At 44.4% G+C, this 20,100-nt stretch overlaps 1 protein-coding gene across 1 annotated transcript in view; it reads right to left on the bottom strand.

Moving 5' to 3' along the window:
* LOC138299834 (hatching enzyme 1.2-like) overlaps positions 1–16,140 on the bottom strand; it is a 61,190-nt gene extending 45,050 nt beyond the window's left edge. The window contains exons 1-3 of the mRNA XM_069238431.1: positions 15,988–16,140; positions 8,189–8,252; positions 7,984–8,070 (exon numbers count right to left, since the gene is read on the bottom strand). Of these exons, the coding sequence (XP_069094532.1) occupies positions 7,984–8,070; positions 8,189–8,252; positions 15,988–16,071 (235 nt within the window). The 5' untranslated portion in view covers positions 16,072–16,140. The remainder of the gene's footprint in view (positions 1–7,983; positions 8,071–8,188; positions 8,253–15,987) is intronic.
* Between the last annotated feature and the right edge of the window lie 3,960 nt (positions 16,141–20,100).

Genomic DNA, 20,100 nt, shown 5'->3' with positions numbered 1-20,100 from the left:
ATCAGTTCCGGACTTTGACTCAGTACATACATTGTGTTATTTCTTGTTTAAAATAAATTAATATAGCACCTCCCAAAGAGACATCAGAGTTAAAGGTTATAGTCTCATGTTTTCTTTTATTACAATGATGATGGTTGTCTGAGAGAAAATTGAGAAAACAAATATTGTATGTACAGAATATCGTGTCAATAATATCTAGAACCACAGTATTGAGAAGGTAAGTGCAAAGAGGTAAGTAAAGATGTACTATTCTTAACTCCACATCTACGTACCTTGAAGATATGTGTATCAACAAGGTATATATATGTGGAGTTAAGTATTGTTAAAGTTTGCTTTCCCATAGAAACTTACCTTTACAAAATGTTTGTCCTCGATATTCTTGATACAATATTTTTTCCATACAATATTTTTTATCCAGTAATTTGTGCAATCCCCATCAAAAATTGGTGAGGTAGGGGATGTTAGGGTGGCATCTTATGAAACCAGTCTGCAACCCTCTCCAACCCCCAAAATACTAAGCTAGCTCTATTTGCTCAATGTTGGTTGCATCAAAATTTTGGAATCTTCAAAACAGTGCGAAGACATTTTGCAGAATATGGCTCTCTGCACTACAGTGGTACTAGAGAGGTAAGGGAGGGTCACATATTGCTTCCAATAAATAATGTATGCCCCTAAAAATACATTGAGACGGACATGTAAATCTTAGACTTTTCTTTTACGTTTTTTCCTGATTATGACCCAAGGTTTATGTAACACATTTCAGGCATTATGCCCTTTGGTCTATTGGAAGAAACACATTAATATAAAGAGAAAAACGTCTAGGAGGCCAATTAGATATAATCGTAGACATTCATAATTCATGCTGGTGAGAAAGGAAGGGAATACAAAAATGGCTCCGTGTACACAATAGGGTGCTGTGATAGATCCGAGGGTGAATTGTGCGGCCAGTGCCTACCTCTGGCGATGCAGTGGTCCTGGTTTGTATAGATGAGAATCGCGAAAAAGGCATTACAATAAATGATCATTGCCGGTAAGCCGTTCTGGTGGAGGGAGGTTGGTAAAGAGAAAACAAAGGCGGGAACAATGGTGCAGGGAGCATTTTTTTAATTATTCCCTACTGTGACAAATTTGTTTTTCCCATAACCGATGAAGGTGGAGCGTTTGGTTTGGCCCCATCCTGCTTCGCCCATTCTCCGCCGCCTATTCACGTTACTTGATGGGACCTATTCTCAGGTTCCTCTTGCAGCCTCTAGATTTTTGCCTTCCACAATGACTCTGATGTTCTCAGCTCATCGTAGGATGTACTGCCTGAGATAGATCTACGCTTCTAGTTTCAGCCTGTGCCTGTTCTATGGAACAGGAGATCTTTACATGATGTGCCTCATTGTTGTCAAAATCTCAAGATTGATTAACAGTATTGCATGGCTGCCCCCATTTTCTTGAGGCCCTTCTTTCTCTTCAGAAGAATGGATTTCTCTTTCCCTCAAAGTGTGGATGTGGGAAACGTGTACCCATTTCCCAATCCCTGCATTCTGTTATTCTCTCTGTATTTTGTACTCCATACAACTCAGTGCCTAATTTGAGCCAGTGGTTTCAGGTGCGGGACATCAGCACTAATTTTTGAATGCCGGCACTTATTTTACTGCGTGCAAAAGACATATATGGCAAAGACGAGGAAGAGAAAGACGGAAAAGCGTCACAAAGGGAGATATCAGAAAGCTACAAGAGTGAGCTGAAGGGCAGGGAGTGGCTGTAAATGGATTAAAGAGGCCCGAGATGGCTTTAGGATTACACTACCTCGGTATTCAGTGCTCGCACATTTAATTACAACAGCCGCGTGTTTCAGAGTGCTTTGGGCACTGGCAGGTTTTCATTCACAAATTAAGCACTGCTACAATTACTGCAGCTCGAGGCACTTTTGATCACAGACTGAACCGGTCTCAGGGCAGCCTTAGTAGTCTCAGAATCAGGGTCCAAGGAAGTTAAAGACCCGCTGGCTGCTATGGCAGCTTAAAATGGAAAAACTCAAAAAGCCTTTGGTTTTTGTTTGGTATGAACTGGTGATTTTAGTTTCACCAGGCTGGGATTAAAGGCGGGGTTTTAGGGGCATATTTATGAGCCCCTAGCGCCACTTTCTGTGATGCTCCGGTGGTGCTTTGGCCTGCGCCGTATTTACAAGGTGGTGTTAAGCCACTTTTCATGGCTTAATGCCACTTTGTAAATACGACCCCTTCCCATGCAGCACTTTGCGTGGAAGGGGTGTGCAATGGGTGTTGCTGTGGGTGTGCCACAGCAACACCCATTGCATTTTGACACTGCCTCAGATTTATGAGTTTTCGTAAACCTTAGGCAGTGCCAAAATCTAACGCCACCCCAGGGGTGGCATTAGCAAGGCACAACAAGGAGGAATACTTTTATTCCTCCTCGTTTTTTGATTTTTCTGTGTGTGTTGCATTCTGCAGCACACATAAAAAGAGCAAACTGCCAGAAATTATTGTTTATGTGTGGGAAGGTGGGAAGGTGCCCCTTCCTTCACATAAACAATAATTTAAAAATTACTTCTGTCATTTTGCAGCACACACAGAAGTGCTAAATCACCATTAGTGAATGTTTATGTGCAGGAAGGGACACCGCACATAAACAATCACACCCCTAAACTCAGACATCCTTGCATGGTGGTGCAAGACGCCTGCATTGGTGCTGTCAGCTAAATTAAGCGCCAGCACAGGGGACAACACAGGGGTGCGTCATATTCAATTAAATATTGCGCATCCTTGCTTTGTGAAAATGACGGAGCACAGCACTGCCAATTTTGGTGCAGAGTCGTGATCCACCATTTTCCTATAAATATGGGCCTTAGTTGTGAGATTTTTACTTCCCCCTCGTCTGTGGTCCAAGAGGAGATTTCATCACCTTAGGCATTGAAGTATCTTTGCAGGATGCAGGTGAGGCCTTGTCCTATTCCTTTGCTCTGCTCCCTCTACTTACTGACATCATTTCCAAGACAGGTGATTCTGCAAACTTTCCTTTAAGTCCACAAAATGGAGGGTAAAACACAGGGCAGTTGAGTTAAAATAGTGTTTATGTGTTAAATTAGCATGTCTGACATTATTGTCCCACTCAGTACCTCCCTCTTATTTTCTAATATTTCTCAGCTAGAATCTGCTATGCGAATGACCCATCCTAGCCACTAAAACTCATGCTGGAGTACTGAGCAACACCTAATTATCTTTTCACCCTTGGCTAGCTTGCTTCACATTTCTCATAAGCTATTCTGCAAATGGATCAACCTTTTTCCCCTTCTCTCTTGTGCTTAAAGATTTAACCCTTGCATCCGTGTGGTTCTTAGCCTCTTGCCTCCTTCAGGTCTGTCCCTTTATCAAACAAGAACTGCAGTGCACCACAGCCATTTCAGTGAACTTGGTGTTACGAGTTGTTTTTGTGATTGTGAAACCTGGTTCAGGTTTCACCATGGTAATCAGAGGATACTGGGCTCCATGACAACTGGAGTACAGTAACCTCCTTGACTGCTGCTGGCCTTAGGCCATCATACTGTTGGAGCTCAAACTCAATTTCCAAGCACTTCTCTTTAGCAGCTGACTGTCAGGAGAGTGAGACCGAACAGTCCAAGGCTTACTCAAGGATGTGTGTGTACCAAAACCTCAGAACACAATAAACACAGTTCCCATTGTAACTGAATGTTTGGCGAGTACTTACTTTTACATTAAAATGTTTATACACACAAAAGGAGTTACTATACGTGAGATGGAGGTAAACAAAGAAAAGCAGAGCTATCTACCCCTTTCCAAGCCAGAGATCTTATTCGAGATATTATAGAAGCTCCTCTGCTCTAGGTGCAAGCCTTCCTGTTTGCATCCCTTTCCAGCCAATGGGACACATATTCTAATGGTGCTCAAGAATACTTGATCTGTAGTCCTGGAACACAGTTTATGTCCCGAAAAGTCAAAAGCACAAAGCATCAGCTCAGTTTCTCATGCAAAATAGTTATCACTTCCGCAGGTCGTCACTGTATCAGTGTGATTGAGTTGACTGGGAAATTGTGCACCTCTTCGATGTGTTCTAGTTTTTACAGGTTCCTTCAGCTAATCGATGTACAGCACTTCAAATGATGGCTTGTCTGGGCCTCAGTCTAGCCTCATTCTCCCCTGCTTCTATCCCAGATGTATGCCTTTGATTCACCAAATCTTGGATAAGGGGCTCAATGTCTATGTGACTGTCATGAGCTGTAATCTCTGATGCTGGAGTTTGTAGATCCCCATGCCACGTCAACCCACCGTATAGGCACAGCTGTGGGATGAGTCCCATTAACCAGTCATTTTTATTTGCTTTTACACCCCAACAAGCACTTTTCCGCAAAACATTTTGAGGCACTTGAGCTTATACTAGGATGTCCAAAAGGGACAGCAAGAAAGATTTAATGGTCTGGTTCCCTGACTCACTGGTGCATGGCATTTGGACCTAATTTCTGCTCTGTATATTTCAGCCTCTCTGTATGTGCATTCACATCAACAGTTGCAGGTACCACTGCATCCCTACTCCATCGGGTACGTGGTCCAGGCTCAGAGTCAACAGCTGAGCGGGCAGGGTCCCAGCTGACAGGCATCCAGGGTAGGCAGCACACACTGACTGTTGGTGAGGTGGATTCAGGTTGGTGTCAGCAGCCATTGGGCAACCACAGAAAGAGGCACCACTGAGTAGGCTGGAGACTGAAAGGAGGCAGCCTGGATGAAAATAACAGTGTGTGCACATGTGTTCCTCTGTTTGCACATGAGCCATCCCATCCCACTTCAGCTGTATGGCCCACCCAAAACAGAGGAGTGTAGTGATGGGCTATGCTACCCATATGCCACAGCACGTGGCCAACAAGTTTGTATGTATAGATGGTCTCTGTGGGAATAAGCGACATTACTGACATCACCATCAAGCACTATCACTAGTACAGCATGTGACATCAAAGCCTTGGAGGCCTGTCCTCACAAGGACCAGGCAGGCAGCTGTGGACTTGATTTTTGTTTCTTGGAATGTGGAGCATTTGGGCATCCTCCAGCAGGTCCACCACGGTATCTCTCTTACACTATCTGTGGATGTGTATGCTTAGTGTTGGACCTGGCCCTTTTTGCAGGGTTATCCCCAAACTTTTTGCTTTCTTACTCCTGTTGTTTCTGAACTGTTTTTACAGCTTTATGACTCTGGGCACTTTACCACTGCTATCCAGTGCTACAGTGCATATGCTCGCTGTCTAAAATGTATTGGTGATTGGTTGCTCCATGATTAGCCTATTTGATTTACTAGTAGGTCCCTAGTGTAGTGCACCTGGTGTGCCCAGATTCTGTAAATCAAATGCTACTAGTCGGCCAGCAGCACTGATTTGCCACCCACGAGTAGCCCTGAAAACATGTCTCAGGCCTCCTATTGCAGTGTCTGTGTGTGCAGTTTTAAACTGCCATTTCAACCTGGCAAGTGCACCCACTTGCGAGGCCCAAACCTTCCATTTTACTACATGTAAGTCACCCCTAAAGTAGGCCCACAGCACCCCCATGGGCAGGGTGCAGTGTATGTAAAAGGTAGGACAAGTACTGGTGTGTCTTAGATGTCCTGATAGTGAAATACTGCTAAATTCAGTTTTCATTATTGCATGGCCAGTTTCTCCCATAGGGTAACATGGGGATTGCCTTGAAATATCTTTTAAGTGAATTTCCCATTGGGAGCACATGTAGATGTGGAGTTTGGTGTCTCTGAACTCACAATTTAAAAATACATCTTTTGGTGAAAGTGCCTAAAAAGGTTTTGCTGAAAAGTGCTTATTCTGGTGTAAAAGCAAAAAATGACTGGTCCATCTTTTGGTTTTTGAATTGTAAGTTTGAAAATACCAGTATTAGAAAATGGGCATTCTCTTGTATAACCATTCTGTGCCTCTGCCTGTCTGCTGTCTGCTGAATACACGTGTTGGTCAGCTGTTTGTGCATTCACTCTAGACAGTCACACAAAGGGAGCTGAGGTGTGTCGTGCATATCCTGATGGCCAATCACAAGGCTGATGGATCTTCTTGCGCTAAAGTGGTGGGAGGAGCTGACGCTTGTATCTGAATAGGGCTGTGCCTGTCCACACACAAAGCAGTCTCCAACCTCCTGGAGTGTGTCTGGGGCCAGGGCAGGGAAAGGCAGGGTCTTGTGCACTACAAAGACTTCTCTTTGAACTTTGCTTACTTCAAATAAAGAAATGGGTATAAGTACTGGGCCTCTGACACCACAAAGTTAGAACATTTCTGGACTAAGAACATTCTGCCAGAAAGAAGAGCTGGATGCTGTAGGGGGGACTGCCACTCTGCCTGTTGCTTTGTTGTGCTTGCCTGCTGCTTGCTGCTTCTGTCCTGGGGGTGAAAGGACTGAACTTTGCTGTCTACATCCTGCTTTCCAAAGTTCTCCAAGGGCTTTAACTGAGCTTGCCTCCTGTTAAGAAGTCTCAGGGACATCAAAGACTTCACCTACCAGTGCCTGGGCTCTCTTGCTGGGCCCATGGGAGTGAGTTCTAGTACAACAAGGAAGAAAGTAGTACATTGACTTACAGAATGGAACTGACACCACTCTACAACCTCGCATCGCTACCTGCACTGGTGCTGTAGTCCAAGCTGAGTGCAACAACTGCAACCTACTACGCAGGCTTCAGTGCTGCTGCAGTACCTCTGAAGTCCCGCCACAGCATGAGTCCAGAGTGCCATGTCACCGACGTCCATGGCACCTGACCTCGACTCTGCTGCAGCACGTGGTCCTGTGGTGTGATCATGACACTGTGAAGTTGACGCCTCGCGGCGAGACCTTCTGGATTATCGACCCGGCCTTGTCATAAGGAACCAATGCCACACCGCCAACACCGCACCACCTCCTCTGTAACCGTAAGGAACCAACACCTCTCCTCCCCTGCCTAGCAGTAAGGAGCTTATGCCACACCTCCCTGGTGCAGTAAGGAACCGATGCCGCACCAGCTCCAGCGACACCTCACCTCTCCAGTGCTGTTCACGTCTTTGTTTTTTCATTGTTTTCCAAGGTACTGTAACCGGGGTCTATGCAACTCCATAGCCAGCCCGAGCTCCCCCACGGGTGATGCTGAACTCTTGGAAGCGACTCCGTGAAGCCATTGTGATAGCCCCAGTTGGAGCTATTGTAATTCAAAGTGCTATATTACATTTAATCTTTGAAAATGTGTATCTTTGCTTGTGTAAACTGGATTTTTGTCATTGTGGTCATGTTTTATTCAAATAAATAAAGGCTGTTTTTTCTAAACTGGTCTGGAGACCTTTTGTGGTGTTTTCCCTGTGTTACTGTGTGTGTGTATATGTGTACAGATACTTTACACATTGCCTCTGAGATAAGCTGGATTGCTTGTGCCAAGCTACCAATGGGTAGCAGAGGGGTTATCTTAGCTTTGCGACTCCCTTACCCTGACTAGAGTGAGGGTTCCTACTTGGACAGGGTGCTAACCACTGCCAACTAGAGACCCCATTTCTAACACTTAAATTAGCCTCTAAGTTTGTGTGAAAATGGTTATCATTTGGACTCTCCCCCTGCCATGATATGGTGTGGCGATGACAGTTGGTATAGCTGATGACGATATGTAATAAGTATTGTGTGTGCTCCTGTTCCAGGCAAGGCTTTATTTAACTTGTACTTTTCCATCTACTACTAGAAGTGTGACCTACTTTTCTCATAAAGAGCCCACCACCAACCTGCTGTCTTCACTGTGTTACCATACTGTGCAGTATCATATTTGGATTACAACAGCCATCCTGAACTAGTCTGTGTGACTGGGTCAGGACCAGTAAGTGTTGGTCACGACCACTGGCAAATACCAGTTCAAATCATATACTACACTTAGCAGTAATGGCACCTTGCATATATTCTGTAACATCTAGCCATTGCTCACAGCTGTTACATTCACTCCTAGTCATCCATTAGCAGGACTCACCAGCAGCTTCATTAACTTTCAGGATCTGAGTTGAAGGTTCAGGGTCTTCCTCCCCAGATCCGGATTCCTTCTGCATATTGTACCATCCTACAACAACAAAAAATGATATTTTAAATTGAGACATTGGATCATGTGATTTTGACATGAGAAAATAAAATGACAGTAATCTATCCCTCAGGCATTTATATAGCACTGAAATAATTACCCAGGTGGTGTTTCTTCTCCCACGAACCGCCGTGCCATCCTTTGCCAAGACGCCAACTCTTTGCCTGGTAAATATAACCATATCTGTGAAATACCATAACTCACTATCCTCAACATTAAAACCATTAATCAGTTGATAAGGGAGACATCAACATCAAATGACAAAGCTCTGGAAATCAATGTGTTCTTACGTGCTAGCAAGGTACAAATATGCACCAATTGGGTTTCAGATCACAAGCCAGCTAAAGACTAGACAATAAGAAAAGGGACACCAAACCCCAGATCAAAGCCCAGAGAGGAGCTTGAAAAAGAACTTCTTGGAAGAGGAAGATGTTGTGTTTGCCAGGTACATGGAAATGCTTACAGTGCTGTTACCTGAACCGTAAAGGTAACGCTGTTTCGTTTGTTCAAATGGTCTGCAAATATTCAGCCACCACTGAGGAATTTTGCACATTTTTACATTAAATCCATTGGGAATGTTTGTTGGAAAATTTGGCATTTATTCAGGTAATCAATGAGTAATGTGGTATGAATGCACTGCTTCTGATAATAAGAGATATTGAGGAACACCTGCATGACATTTGTAAATAATTCAGCAAAGGATTTGAAAGTGTGAATTAGATATGAGTCACTTGCTTCCACATCTGAACCCTAGCAGTCAGATGCTTTTGTGGAGAACTAACATTACATTTTCCCTATACTTTATCATAGGGAGGTCTCTGCCATGGTAGCCCATATCTCTTCATGGAAGAATTTAGGGGAAAGTAGAAAACATTATCTAACTTGAAAAAATTGTTCAAATATTTTTTGTTAAACATTAATGTAAATTAATGTAAATATTTTATTTTAAATGTAGAACAAAATGTAAAATCCTACAGCACTATTAATTTGCCTTCGAATTTAATATTTAATTGATTTAAATATATTAAATAGAAAGATGTTTTCTTAAGTTTAAATTTTAAAATTCTCCACCTATAGTAAAAAAAATATTTTTGTATTTTGTTTTCATTATTAGTAAATATGATGTACAGAATTAATTTAAAGAAATAAAACTAAACAATAATAATATGTTCATATTTAAATTAAGAAACATTTATGAATATATTTTAAAAAATAAATAAATAATGTGTTTTATTTTGGGACATTTAAAATTTTTAAATGACATTTGTATATATTTGTACGCAGTTAAAATAATTTAATTTCATTCAACATTGTTTTCAATGAGTCATTCTTTAAGTCTTTGTCTTTTTTTATGGAATTTGTATTGAGTTTTTACACTGCAACAGTAGTAAGTTTCACACTTTATAAGTCTGTAGCTCTGATCCAAGAATACGCAATCTAATAAACACAGGAGCATAAAGAACAGGGGAAATATCTCATCTTGCCTTACAAAGCTGGAAAAGGATACAAATTCCAAGATGATTAATCAACTAATGGTAAACCATGAGAACATAGGAAATAACCCTTCCAAGTACAGTAGCATTGCACCCTCCCCCAATATGGTAAACTGCCCAGTCCATTTATAAGCATATCTGTATACTATTTCTTCGACCCCTTCTGTCATACAAGCTTAGCAACAAAAGTGTTTTTCAGTGGTAGCACCAAATCCAATATGTTTCCATCCACACAACATTGGTATTTACCAGTGACTGGCCATGTGAGGTATGGTCTTACTCCAGCTCTGAACTAGAGTACATTTACTACTATTTTAGGTCCTTTTGTCGGTAGTAACTTTAGAAGTGCAGTTTTAAAAAACGAATGTGTTATCTCTTTTTTACATAGGTGCTCATCCCTCCCAAATCCCTCCACACCCCTCCCTTAACTTGTTCTTATTCATCCCTAAATCCCACTTATTTTGTAATAAAGCCGCCCCATTTATCAACCACTTTCCTTGTCCCTCCCACATTTACTACTTAGAAAGGAGAGTTTGAGGTGGAGATTTACACTTGTAGGATTGTGAAAAGTATTTTTAGTACTTTAGTAGTACTACTAAACGTGCAACAAGAATGAGTCTGTGAACAAGCCCCAAAATGTATCTACTTCCAATGCCTAAAATGAATCTACTCCCAATGCCTAAAACCCAATGCCATCAACAATACCACTGTTTCGGCTCCCAGACACAGGGGCTTCAGTAAACATTGTTGCCCTTGCCATCTTTGCCACACTCCAGACACCCACAGCTCACCACTTACAACAGAAACACATACACATGTAGCAGTCCATCTCTGCTTACTGGTCAATATCTACTTTGTAGCCACGGTGGCCATTGTAATCTTAAGGATTTTTGGGGCCCCTGGTAAGACATATGTTGGGGGCCCCGGTTCGAGAACAACATTGAACATTGAAATTTATTACACATTTTCTGCTAATTTAAGACAGCGTAATCACAAACTGTGCTGAATTATATGTTAAACTTTCAGTAACTGGGTCACACAAAATAATTGAAATACATGTTGCCCTAGACGACAAAAATCCTAAAATGACACTGGGTAGACAGAGACATACTAAGAGGTGCAGCCAGCAAGAGGGAGAATGGTTGACACAGTGAAATAGACTTAGTAGACAGAGGTGAAATGGACAGCAAGGCCCTTGGGAGGTGGGGGCCAGGGCAATTGCCTACTTTACCCACTGTACCCATGGCTTTACATTATTACATCTTGCCAAACTTTGATCTGAATGCAGGGTATTTTAAGCTCCAGCTACATCTACACTCTCACCACACCACAATGCTTACTACTCACATTGGCCCGCATATATAGATGTGCCTCAACTTCAGAGCCTTATCTGCACCTGAGGATTTCAAGAATGAAGTTTTGAGAGTATTGGTGGCCTATCAACTATCATGAAGGTAGTGATAACCCCCAGGATTCCTGGGCAATTCCAATGACAGTGTAGACTCATTCGGACACTTCAGAGCCTGTGGCTCAACCTGTCTAAAGGCAAACGCCAGTTCGGGTATGTCTCATCAGCAGCAAGGCCTAATCCAGTCACCAAAATTCACTGCATCCTTAACCTTGCACACATTTGTGCCAGACTGCTGGCTGACTAATCGGACTCAGTCATTAGTCATTAGCTCCTACATAACAAGCTCGGTATTGTACATCCCCCTACCCCCGCCACCCCGTATGGCTTAATATTAATTATCTCTAATCACCTCTTTCTACAATTGGTAATATCAAGGGGGGGCTCTTTATGTTCACAGATCGGGACTGGTTGTTTACCTCCCAGCAGTGACCCACTCCTACCCCCTCGCCCTAATTATCCATGTTGTACTTCAGTTCCTTTCAGTCTGTGTGAAAATGGAGGTAAGCAGCAAGGAGAGAGAGTTTAAAGACGGAAGAAGATAAGGGAACCAGGAAGAGGACCAAGAAAAAAGCAGGAGCCTATGCAAGCCTATGCAAGAGCTATTGGCTTTGCCAATGAGTTTTATCCATGTTGTACACCAGTGTGGCTGCTGTTCAGCATGGCTAAAAGTTAGAGACATAGAGGAGAGTCGTGTGGAGTGTTGTAGAATGGAATGGCGAAGAGTGGAATAGAGTGCTGTTGAGTGGAGTGGCTGAGAGTGTTGCTTATTGGAGAGGCACAGAGTAGAGTTGGGGAGAGTGGCATACACTAGAGTAGAGTGTACTGGTGTAGAGTGCAGTGGCATAGAGTGTTGCAGAGTATAGTGGTGTAGAGTGCAGTGGCATTGAATTCAGTGGCATACAATGCAGTCATAAAATGCAGTGGTGGTGATTAGAGTGGTGTACAGCTGAGTGCAGTGGTGCAGACTGGAGTGGCACAGATCAGAGTGCCGCAAAGTAGAGTGGCACAGAGTATAGTGGCGCAGAGTGCAGTGGCAAAGAGTGCAGTAGCATAGAGTGGTGCAAAGTAGAGTGGTGTAGAGTTGAATGATGCAGAGGATGGTGGCACAGAGCAGAGTCAAGTAGCATAGAGTACAGTGGTGTAAAATGCAGAGTAGAGTCAAGTGGCATAGGATGCAGAGGTGTAGAGTGGTGCAGAATAGAGCAGCATAGAGTGGTGCAGAGTAGAGTACGGTGCCAGAGAGTGCAGTGGCATGGAGTAGAGTGGAGTAGTGCAGAGTAAAGTGGCGTAGAGTTCATTGGCAGAGAGTACAATGTTGCAGAGTAGAGTGTCAGAGTACAGTGGTGTATAGGTGCTTAGAGAGCAGTGGTGGAGAGTACAGTGATGCAGAGGGGAGTGCACTGGCATACAGTGCAGTGACAGAGTGCAGTTGTGTAAAGTGCATTGGCATAGAGTGCAGTGGTTAAGAGTGGAGTGGTGTAAAGTGCAGTGGCATAAAGTGGAGTGGCACAGGATGCAGCAGAGTGGCATAGAGTACAGTTGCATAGAGTAGATTGTTTCAGGGTAGAGTGAAGTGACATGGAGTGGAGAGGTGCAGGGTAGAGTGCAGTTGCGTAGAGTTGCATAGAGTGTAATCGCATTAAGTGGTGTAGAGTTCAGTGGCATAGAGTGCAGTGATGCAAAGTAGATTAGGATTTCGTACAGTGGATTGGTGTAGAGTGCAGGGGAATAGAGTTGAATATTACAGAGTAAAGTGCATTGGCACAGAGTGCAGTGGCGTGAAGTGGAGTGGTGGCAGAGCAGATTGGTGTGGTCTAGACTGGAGTGGTGTAGAATGGAGTGACGAAGAGTGCAGTGATGTAGAGTAGAGTGGCGAAGAGTGCATTGGCACAGAGTAGAGTGGTACAAGGTAGAGAGGCATGGGGTGAAGTGGCATAGAGTGCAGTAGCGTGGTGTAAAGTGGAGTGGTGCACAGTAGAGTGCAGTGGCGTGGAGTGGTGGAGAGTAGAGTGGAGTGTCGTAGCGTGGAGTATGAATGGTATGGTAGCACACTGCCATTACAGAAAACATATTTTCAATTGAAATGACCATTACATTTGCACAGACATACAGTTTTACTTATAAAACTATACAGTGCAAAAACGAAAATGTTTGGAAATTGCATCACCTAATGTAATGATTTGTTTTGATCATATTAAAGTATTTGTACCCAACACACTTCAGAAATAACAAAAAGTGTGCTTCATTTGTGTTCCTAAGTCTGATATATTCTGAAATACTTACACAGTTCATTTAAATGTTATGTGCTAGAAAAAAACTATTTTCTACCTCCAGTATCCAGCAAGATTATCACATATATCCTCTCACTTTGAAGTCAGAGAAAGAAAAGTAACCAATCTGCCCTCAGAAGGCAGTGCTTGACATTTGTCCTCGGTCTTTGAATACAGCAAATGTGACAAGATGAGAACAAGATTTAAAGGCCTGTTTACAGAAAGTGAGTTCATGGAAGAATACAGTAAACGTGGTTTACACCACAGGAGGGACTAACTGAACCCGGAGAGCCTAAAGAGAGTAAAGCCAGGAAATAGAAAGCCAGAAAAGTGAATTACAAACCACAAAGCCAATGATAATCAGTGTGTGGAATGCATTCCTAAGTCAACTTTCTGAAAGTCCTCAAGATGACTTTAGCTAACCAGACAGCTGTCCTGTTGTGGTAGGCTGCAACTTGAAAAAGAACAAGGACTTAAAGACTTTGAATAAAAAAAAATGATTAAGAAAAAACTGTTTCTGGGGTAAGCTCCACGAGCATTCCTCTAAATCTAGGCACCCCTGGCCCAGCTCGCCAATGCTTAAGGCCCTATAAGGGCCTAAGCAGGTGTCAGGTGCCTGGATGTCAATCTCTTTTGAAGATGTATCACACAACATCGTTTCCTGGCTTGATATTCAGATTGTGGATGGCCTCCACAATCCTACAAGAGAGGAGTGATCTAGCAGCTAAAGGTGTACAAGCCAACAAATTAACAGGGAGTCGAAACAGACCCAAGCCTAGAATGTGGCTTGATTCTAAAAGCTGGTGCACGAGCTGAACAATTAAAATATTTGGCATGTAGATCGTCATGGAACAAACAGAGAGATAGGCAAGCCAATAGATTAATATGGAGAGTCAGAGCCGAGCCAAGGGTTGCTGGCTCTAAGAGCTAGCGCACAAGCCAGTCTTTAAAAATATTTGTCATGCAAATAAATCACGAAACAAACATCGAGCTAAAACATGGTATGGTGTCTTCAACATTCAAAAAAAGTGTATTTCTTTCACACATGGAAGCGTTTCACCTTATCACAGCAAATTAGGTCTCTGCAAGAAGACATTATTTGCTAAAAGTGAAAGATTTTAAACATGAACTGAGAAGCAGTCCTGTCATGCGTATCCTATATGTGGCCCAGAGTCTTATTTTATAAGAAGCAACACCATAGGCAATTAAATCAAACACAACAGGTTCTTGTACAGCCCACGAGGTGCTCTCATATGTGATGATGAACAAAAGGGAAGCTCAGTGAAACAAAGCATCTGCCTAGGATCACACAATTTGGTCAAAGAGGGAAGCTGGAGTTGACCCTAAATTTCTGTTTCACACTGTGCAATTCAGTCACTAGATCGGTAGTTCTCTTTCTAACATTAAAGGTTAATGTTTTGTCATTAAAGCTTGGAGGATGAGATTGGAGCTCGGGTGACAGACAGAAAACACATTTTATTTTTGGCAGTTCTTCATAGAGGGAACCTTGCAGAAGGTCATAAGCGCATCACAACAGACACAGGTTATCTTACTCATTTTTATTTTTATTTTAGCACATTGTATACTTGCTAGGCTTTAGAGGATGCTGACCACAGCCATGATTCGAACCTGGGTTCCCGTATAACAAGTCTGGCACCTGCATACACATTTCCTGTAGTAAAACCTTAGTTTGTTTTGGGCTCGAGGTTTGAAGTGGATTTCGAAGTGAACCACAGCCAGGCATCTGGCTCAAGCTTTTAGTGGTGCACCCCCTCTAAATATTATGTAAGAATATGATAAAGAAATACACTCTTTCGAATTTTAATGAATCTTAACATGCAGAAGCGTTTCACCTTAGCACATCAGATTTTATCACTACGTTGAGACTTTTTTTAAAGTGATAATTTTTAAACCTGAACTGAGCAACATTTCAACCCACCTCCCTTGCCCACAGGACAAAGGCAATGCTGAACTAAGAGGAAAGTCATTTGTCATATGTACTCTACTTTTGGCATAGGTTTTAATTAAAGATAGGGTGAACTTTATAATCTGCTAAAGCAAACACAAAAGGCCTTTGGAGCTGCACTCATCCTGAACTTACTTCAACTTGCTTAAAAATAAGGTTGGGTGAAATAAAATATTTGCCTAGGATCACACAATTTGGTTAAGCAGAGAGTCTATATTAATCCTCAGATTTTATAGTAACACATTTTGCAATACAGCCACTAGATATGTCTTTCCCTCTCCTGTTTCGCATCAGAGGTTAATGCTTTGGCTTTAATTCTTGGGGTGTGAGGTGAGAAGCTACATGAAAGCAGGTTGTAGAAGCCACTTGAAGGCCCGTTTCAGGTTCGAGGATCTAAGGGGACCTAGAGCTGAGCCACAGCCAGTCCCCTGGCTCCAGCTTTCAGTGGTTCGTCCACCTCTGCTAGCAGACACTGCCTGACATACACCATCCGCCCACTGCCCTCTTTTTGTACGTGTGATGTGACTATGGAATTCTGACATTGATTTTGTATTTACTTTTTAAGCGATCTGAAGCTATAAAAAGGAGAAATTCAGGCATACTTCCATGATACCCCTAAAATCATACGAGTGCGGCAGATCGGTTCGTGCCAACGTAAGTTAATTAGAGCGCTTAGAAACGGCGGAAGTATAACATAAAGCGCTACATATACTTAAACACAAACTAATATTAGCATCCATTCAAGTAATACCCACTCACCATTCTGGCGCGAGATGGCACCGGGCCGGCTGACGGCGTAACCGGAAGCACCGCGAGGACAGCGCACAGGAGCAGAAGTTTCATGGTTCCTTGAGGTTTAGCCGGACTTCTGGAGCGCTCTCCTGGACCCCTGCTTTATATCGCTGTACAAGTCTTTGGCAATCATCTGTGGGTTAACGGATTGGCACATCTGTGGGTCCCAACCGACGGTTACTCAGTTGGTCAGAGTCGTCCCAAATTAAGCGCTAAACTCCAAGAAGGATGCGGAGAGAAAAGGTCGACGCGTGAATCAGAGCTATTAGCCCTGATCTCCAAAAAATAACGCATGCCCTTGCTCCATCATGCCGCTCACAAGTTATATTTAGAAACAATTTGCAAATGTGACGTGTGCTGTATACAATCCAGAGAAATAGATCGATCAGCAATACTTCATACTTCATAGGAGTTGACATTGTTTTGCTGATGAATTTGTGTAGCGCTTCATTACCCCTAAAGAGATCCGAAGCGCTTTCGGTTGAGGTACAATCCCGACGCTGCATGAGTTGGACCAGGAGTGAAGTCACTGGGCCTAATATGGACTCAAGCAAATAGAGTATGTGATGCAGCGACTTCACTTCAGGTGAAGGAGGACTTATGCGGCACGGAGCCGGATGAGCCCTAAAAACATAACAGAGGAATAAAAGGCCACGCTATTTCCCTTTCCAGCTATCAGAACTATAAATACACTAACTAAGGTTAGGGTTAGTGTATGGCCAAGAATGGGCTAATCTACGATCAACAAAAAGTCATGTATGAGAGTTCGAGATAGTGGTAAAATGTATATGATGTATATAATACTTAGCCTCAAGATCCGATGGTGTATTAGTGATGTTACAGTTGTTGATTAATGTAGTAACATACAACTCTAAAAAGACGTGTCAGTTTTGGTAATCATTGTGGTACCCTTTCTACATATTTCATGTTAAATATTTGCACAGCCCTGAATCCTGCCACCTATATTTATAGAGAGGCCTAGGCAGAGACTGTCCTGAACTAATGTCGCACGTAATGACTTAATTCGTGCATAAGTCCCTGCCCATGCCGAGCATCTGCTGAAGCGTGGAAGTGTAGGAGCGGCTACTCTGGCAATACTGGATCTTTAGTCAAACTGATATAGTGTAAGTGCATTGTGTCTCTGTTGAGGATGTCAACTCAAGGCTTAGTATGTTAGGTAAGAAGCGGAGCGATTACATTCAACCCTACATTATCAGGGCAGCAGCCCTTCAATCTATGATCCACCTGGCCAACTCAAAAAGTCCATTGACAGATCATTCCAGGGCTGAGCTTTGTTTAGCTTTGCCAAGGAAAGAGCAAGGGTCCAACCTCTCCTTCTTCAGCTGAGTTTCTGAGAGAGTGAATGAGAGCTCAGGCCATTAATGGATTTTCCCTTAAAGGCCCAAAGCAGGTGGACGATCCATTTCAAGGCTTGGTTATGGCATGCGTAGGGTCAGCCAGAACTGAATAATAGAGAGGAGACTGGTTTAAGGACCCCCACGTTTGTAATGTGCTGGTCCATGCACACTAGGGCCGTTCAGAATGAGCCTGGCAGGAGCCCCAGCAACACTCCTAGTAGAATTAACCCAGACAAAGGATCTCGTTGGAGCCAAGTGACCCTCATGGCACTCATATTGGTGGTCATTTGGACATTGGCGGTGAGTGTTAAAGTGGCAATAATACCGCCAACAGGCTGGCGGTAATTGCCGTCAAATTGACCATGGCAGTGATACCTCCCATAGACAGCCAATGTACCACACCATCCGCCAGGGCGTTAACACCACTCACCACGGCGGTAGCCATCAACAGCCAGGTGAAAGACAAGGTACCACCCTCCATATTATGACACAGCAAACCACCCCAATTTCCGGGGCAGCACCAACGAAATCAAAAGGATGGCGGAAACAGAACACAGAAGACCAAAGACTCACCAACAGAGACACAGAGAAGATCAACACCGGCATGGAATTGGAACTTCAAGTCTTCCCGATGTTCTTCTACGCCATGATCCACCTAGAACACCAACACCGATGAAGACGACAACAGTGAGTACAGCCGCCTAGCACACAAGGGAGGGAGAGAGGAAAAGGAGAGTGACACACACACACACAGCACACACCATTCACACACACACCATACACACAACCAGCTGCAGACGAAAAACAATGTCACAGGACACACATCATAATAATGCAAGGACAACAGTAATGCAGAATTGGTATTGTATGCCAACAGCCGCCATATGTCACAAAGTGATAATAAATATATATGAACAATTGTCCAGAAAGGGCCAATAGCCAGTCCAAAGTACAAAAGCCCCACAGGGCACAGTCCAAGCTCCAACTTGATCCTGGCAATGTCCGCTCTAAACTGTGCAGGGTCAACATGTTGGAAGTGGGCAGGCACCTCAGGGGGAAGATGGGGCTGGGGGTGGCACCTCGGCTGAAGTGGGGAACTTGCCCACTGGTTCTGGAGGGGGCTCCATGCCCATTTCTCTTTGCTGGGGACTGCAAGGTCACACTCTCTGAGGTGGGGAATTTGCCCACTGCTTCTGAAGGGGGCTCCATGCCCATTTCTTTTAGCTGGGGAGTGCAAGGTCACAGTCTCTGAGGTGGGGAACGTGTCCACTGGTTCTGGAGGGGGCTCCATGCACATTTCTCTTTGCTGGGCAGTGCAAGGTCACAGTCTCTAAGGTGGGGAACTTGCCCACTGCTTCTGAAGGGGGCTCCATGCCTATTTCTCTTTGCTGGTGAGTGCAACGTCACAGTCTCTGAGGTGGGGAATGTGTCCACTGGTTCTGGAGCGGGCTCCATGCCCATTTCTCTTTGCTGGGGAGTGCAACGTCACAGTCTCAGAGGTGGGGAACTTGGCCACTGGTTCTGGAGGGGGCTCCATGCCCATTTCTCTTTGCTGGGGAGTGCAAGGTCACAGTCTCTAAGGTGGGGAACTTGCCCACTGGGTCTGGAGGGGGTCCTTGTACAACAGTCCCTGGAGTGTGGCCTACATTCCCTCTGCTGGAGGTGAGGGCTGCTTTGTCTCTGCTGGGGGAGGTGTCTCCTGGGCAGCCTCTGCTGGAGGTGTGGGCTGCTGTGTCTCTGCTGGGGGAGGCATCTCCTGGGCAGACTCTGCTGGAGGTGAGGGCTGCTGTGCCTCTGCTGAGGGAGGTGTCTCCAAGGCAGCCTATGCTGGAGGTGAGTGTTGCTTTGTACCTGCTGGGGGAGGTGTCTCCTGGCAGCCTCTGCTGGAGGAGAGGGCTGCTGTGTCTCAGCTGGAGGTGAGGGCTTCCTGCCTTTCATTGAGTGGGAACCTCTCCTTTCATTTGTGGTTGAGTGGGAACCTTTCCATTCATTGGTGGTTGAGTGGGAACCTTTCCGTTCATTGGTGGTTGAGTGGGAACATCTCCTTTCATTGGTGGTTGAGTGAAGACCTTCCCTTTCCTAGCTGGTAGAGTGGGAACCTTCCCTTTCCTGGCTGGTGGAGTGGGACCCTTCCCCTTCTTGGCTGGTGGAGTGGGATCCTTTCCCTTCTTGGCTGGCGGAGTGGAATTCTTCCCCTTATTGGCTGGTGGAGTGGGATCCTTCCACTTCTTGGCTTGTTGAGTGGGATCCTTCCCCTTCTTGGCTGGTGGAGTGGGATACTTCACTTTCTTGCCTCCACAACTAAGAGGTGCCTCCACTGTCCCTGTGGACTGTTTGGCTGAGGTGCTGGGCTGGGTCGTTGTGACCCTGCTCTTACGGGCAGGACGGGTGGGTGTATGGGAAGGGAAGAGGTCAAGTTGAGCAAGGAAAAGCTTTTTAGGGAGGAGGGATGGGAGTTGAGGTTGAGGGAGTGGTTGTTGGAGAAGTACGTCTGCTGGACTTGGGTGCAGGTGCATGCGCAGTGTGCTGATGTGAGGTGGATGGCTGTTGGGTGTCTGAGTGCATGCCCTTAGGAGGGGGGGCAGACAGGGTGGGAGAGGACACAGGGGACGCGTGGATGGATGTTGTGGGGGTGTCAGCTAGTGAGGTGTGTGTGCTGCTTGGTGTTGTGATGGTGGCGGTGGCTTTTGTAGCAGTGTATGCAGTTGTGAGTGTGGATGTG

Source organism: Pleurodeles waltl, chromosome 6, assembly GCF_031143425.1.
Source record: "Pleurodeles waltl isolate 20211129_DDA chromosome 6, aPleWal1.hap1.20221129, whole genome shotgun sequence".
In the NCBI taxonomy this organism is placed as follows: domain Eukaryota; kingdom Metazoa; phylum Chordata; class Amphibia; order Caudata; family Salamandridae; genus Pleurodeles; species Pleurodeles waltl.
Note: the sequence above shows the minus strand (reverse complement) of the source record. Positions and strands in the feature narration are given on the sequence as shown.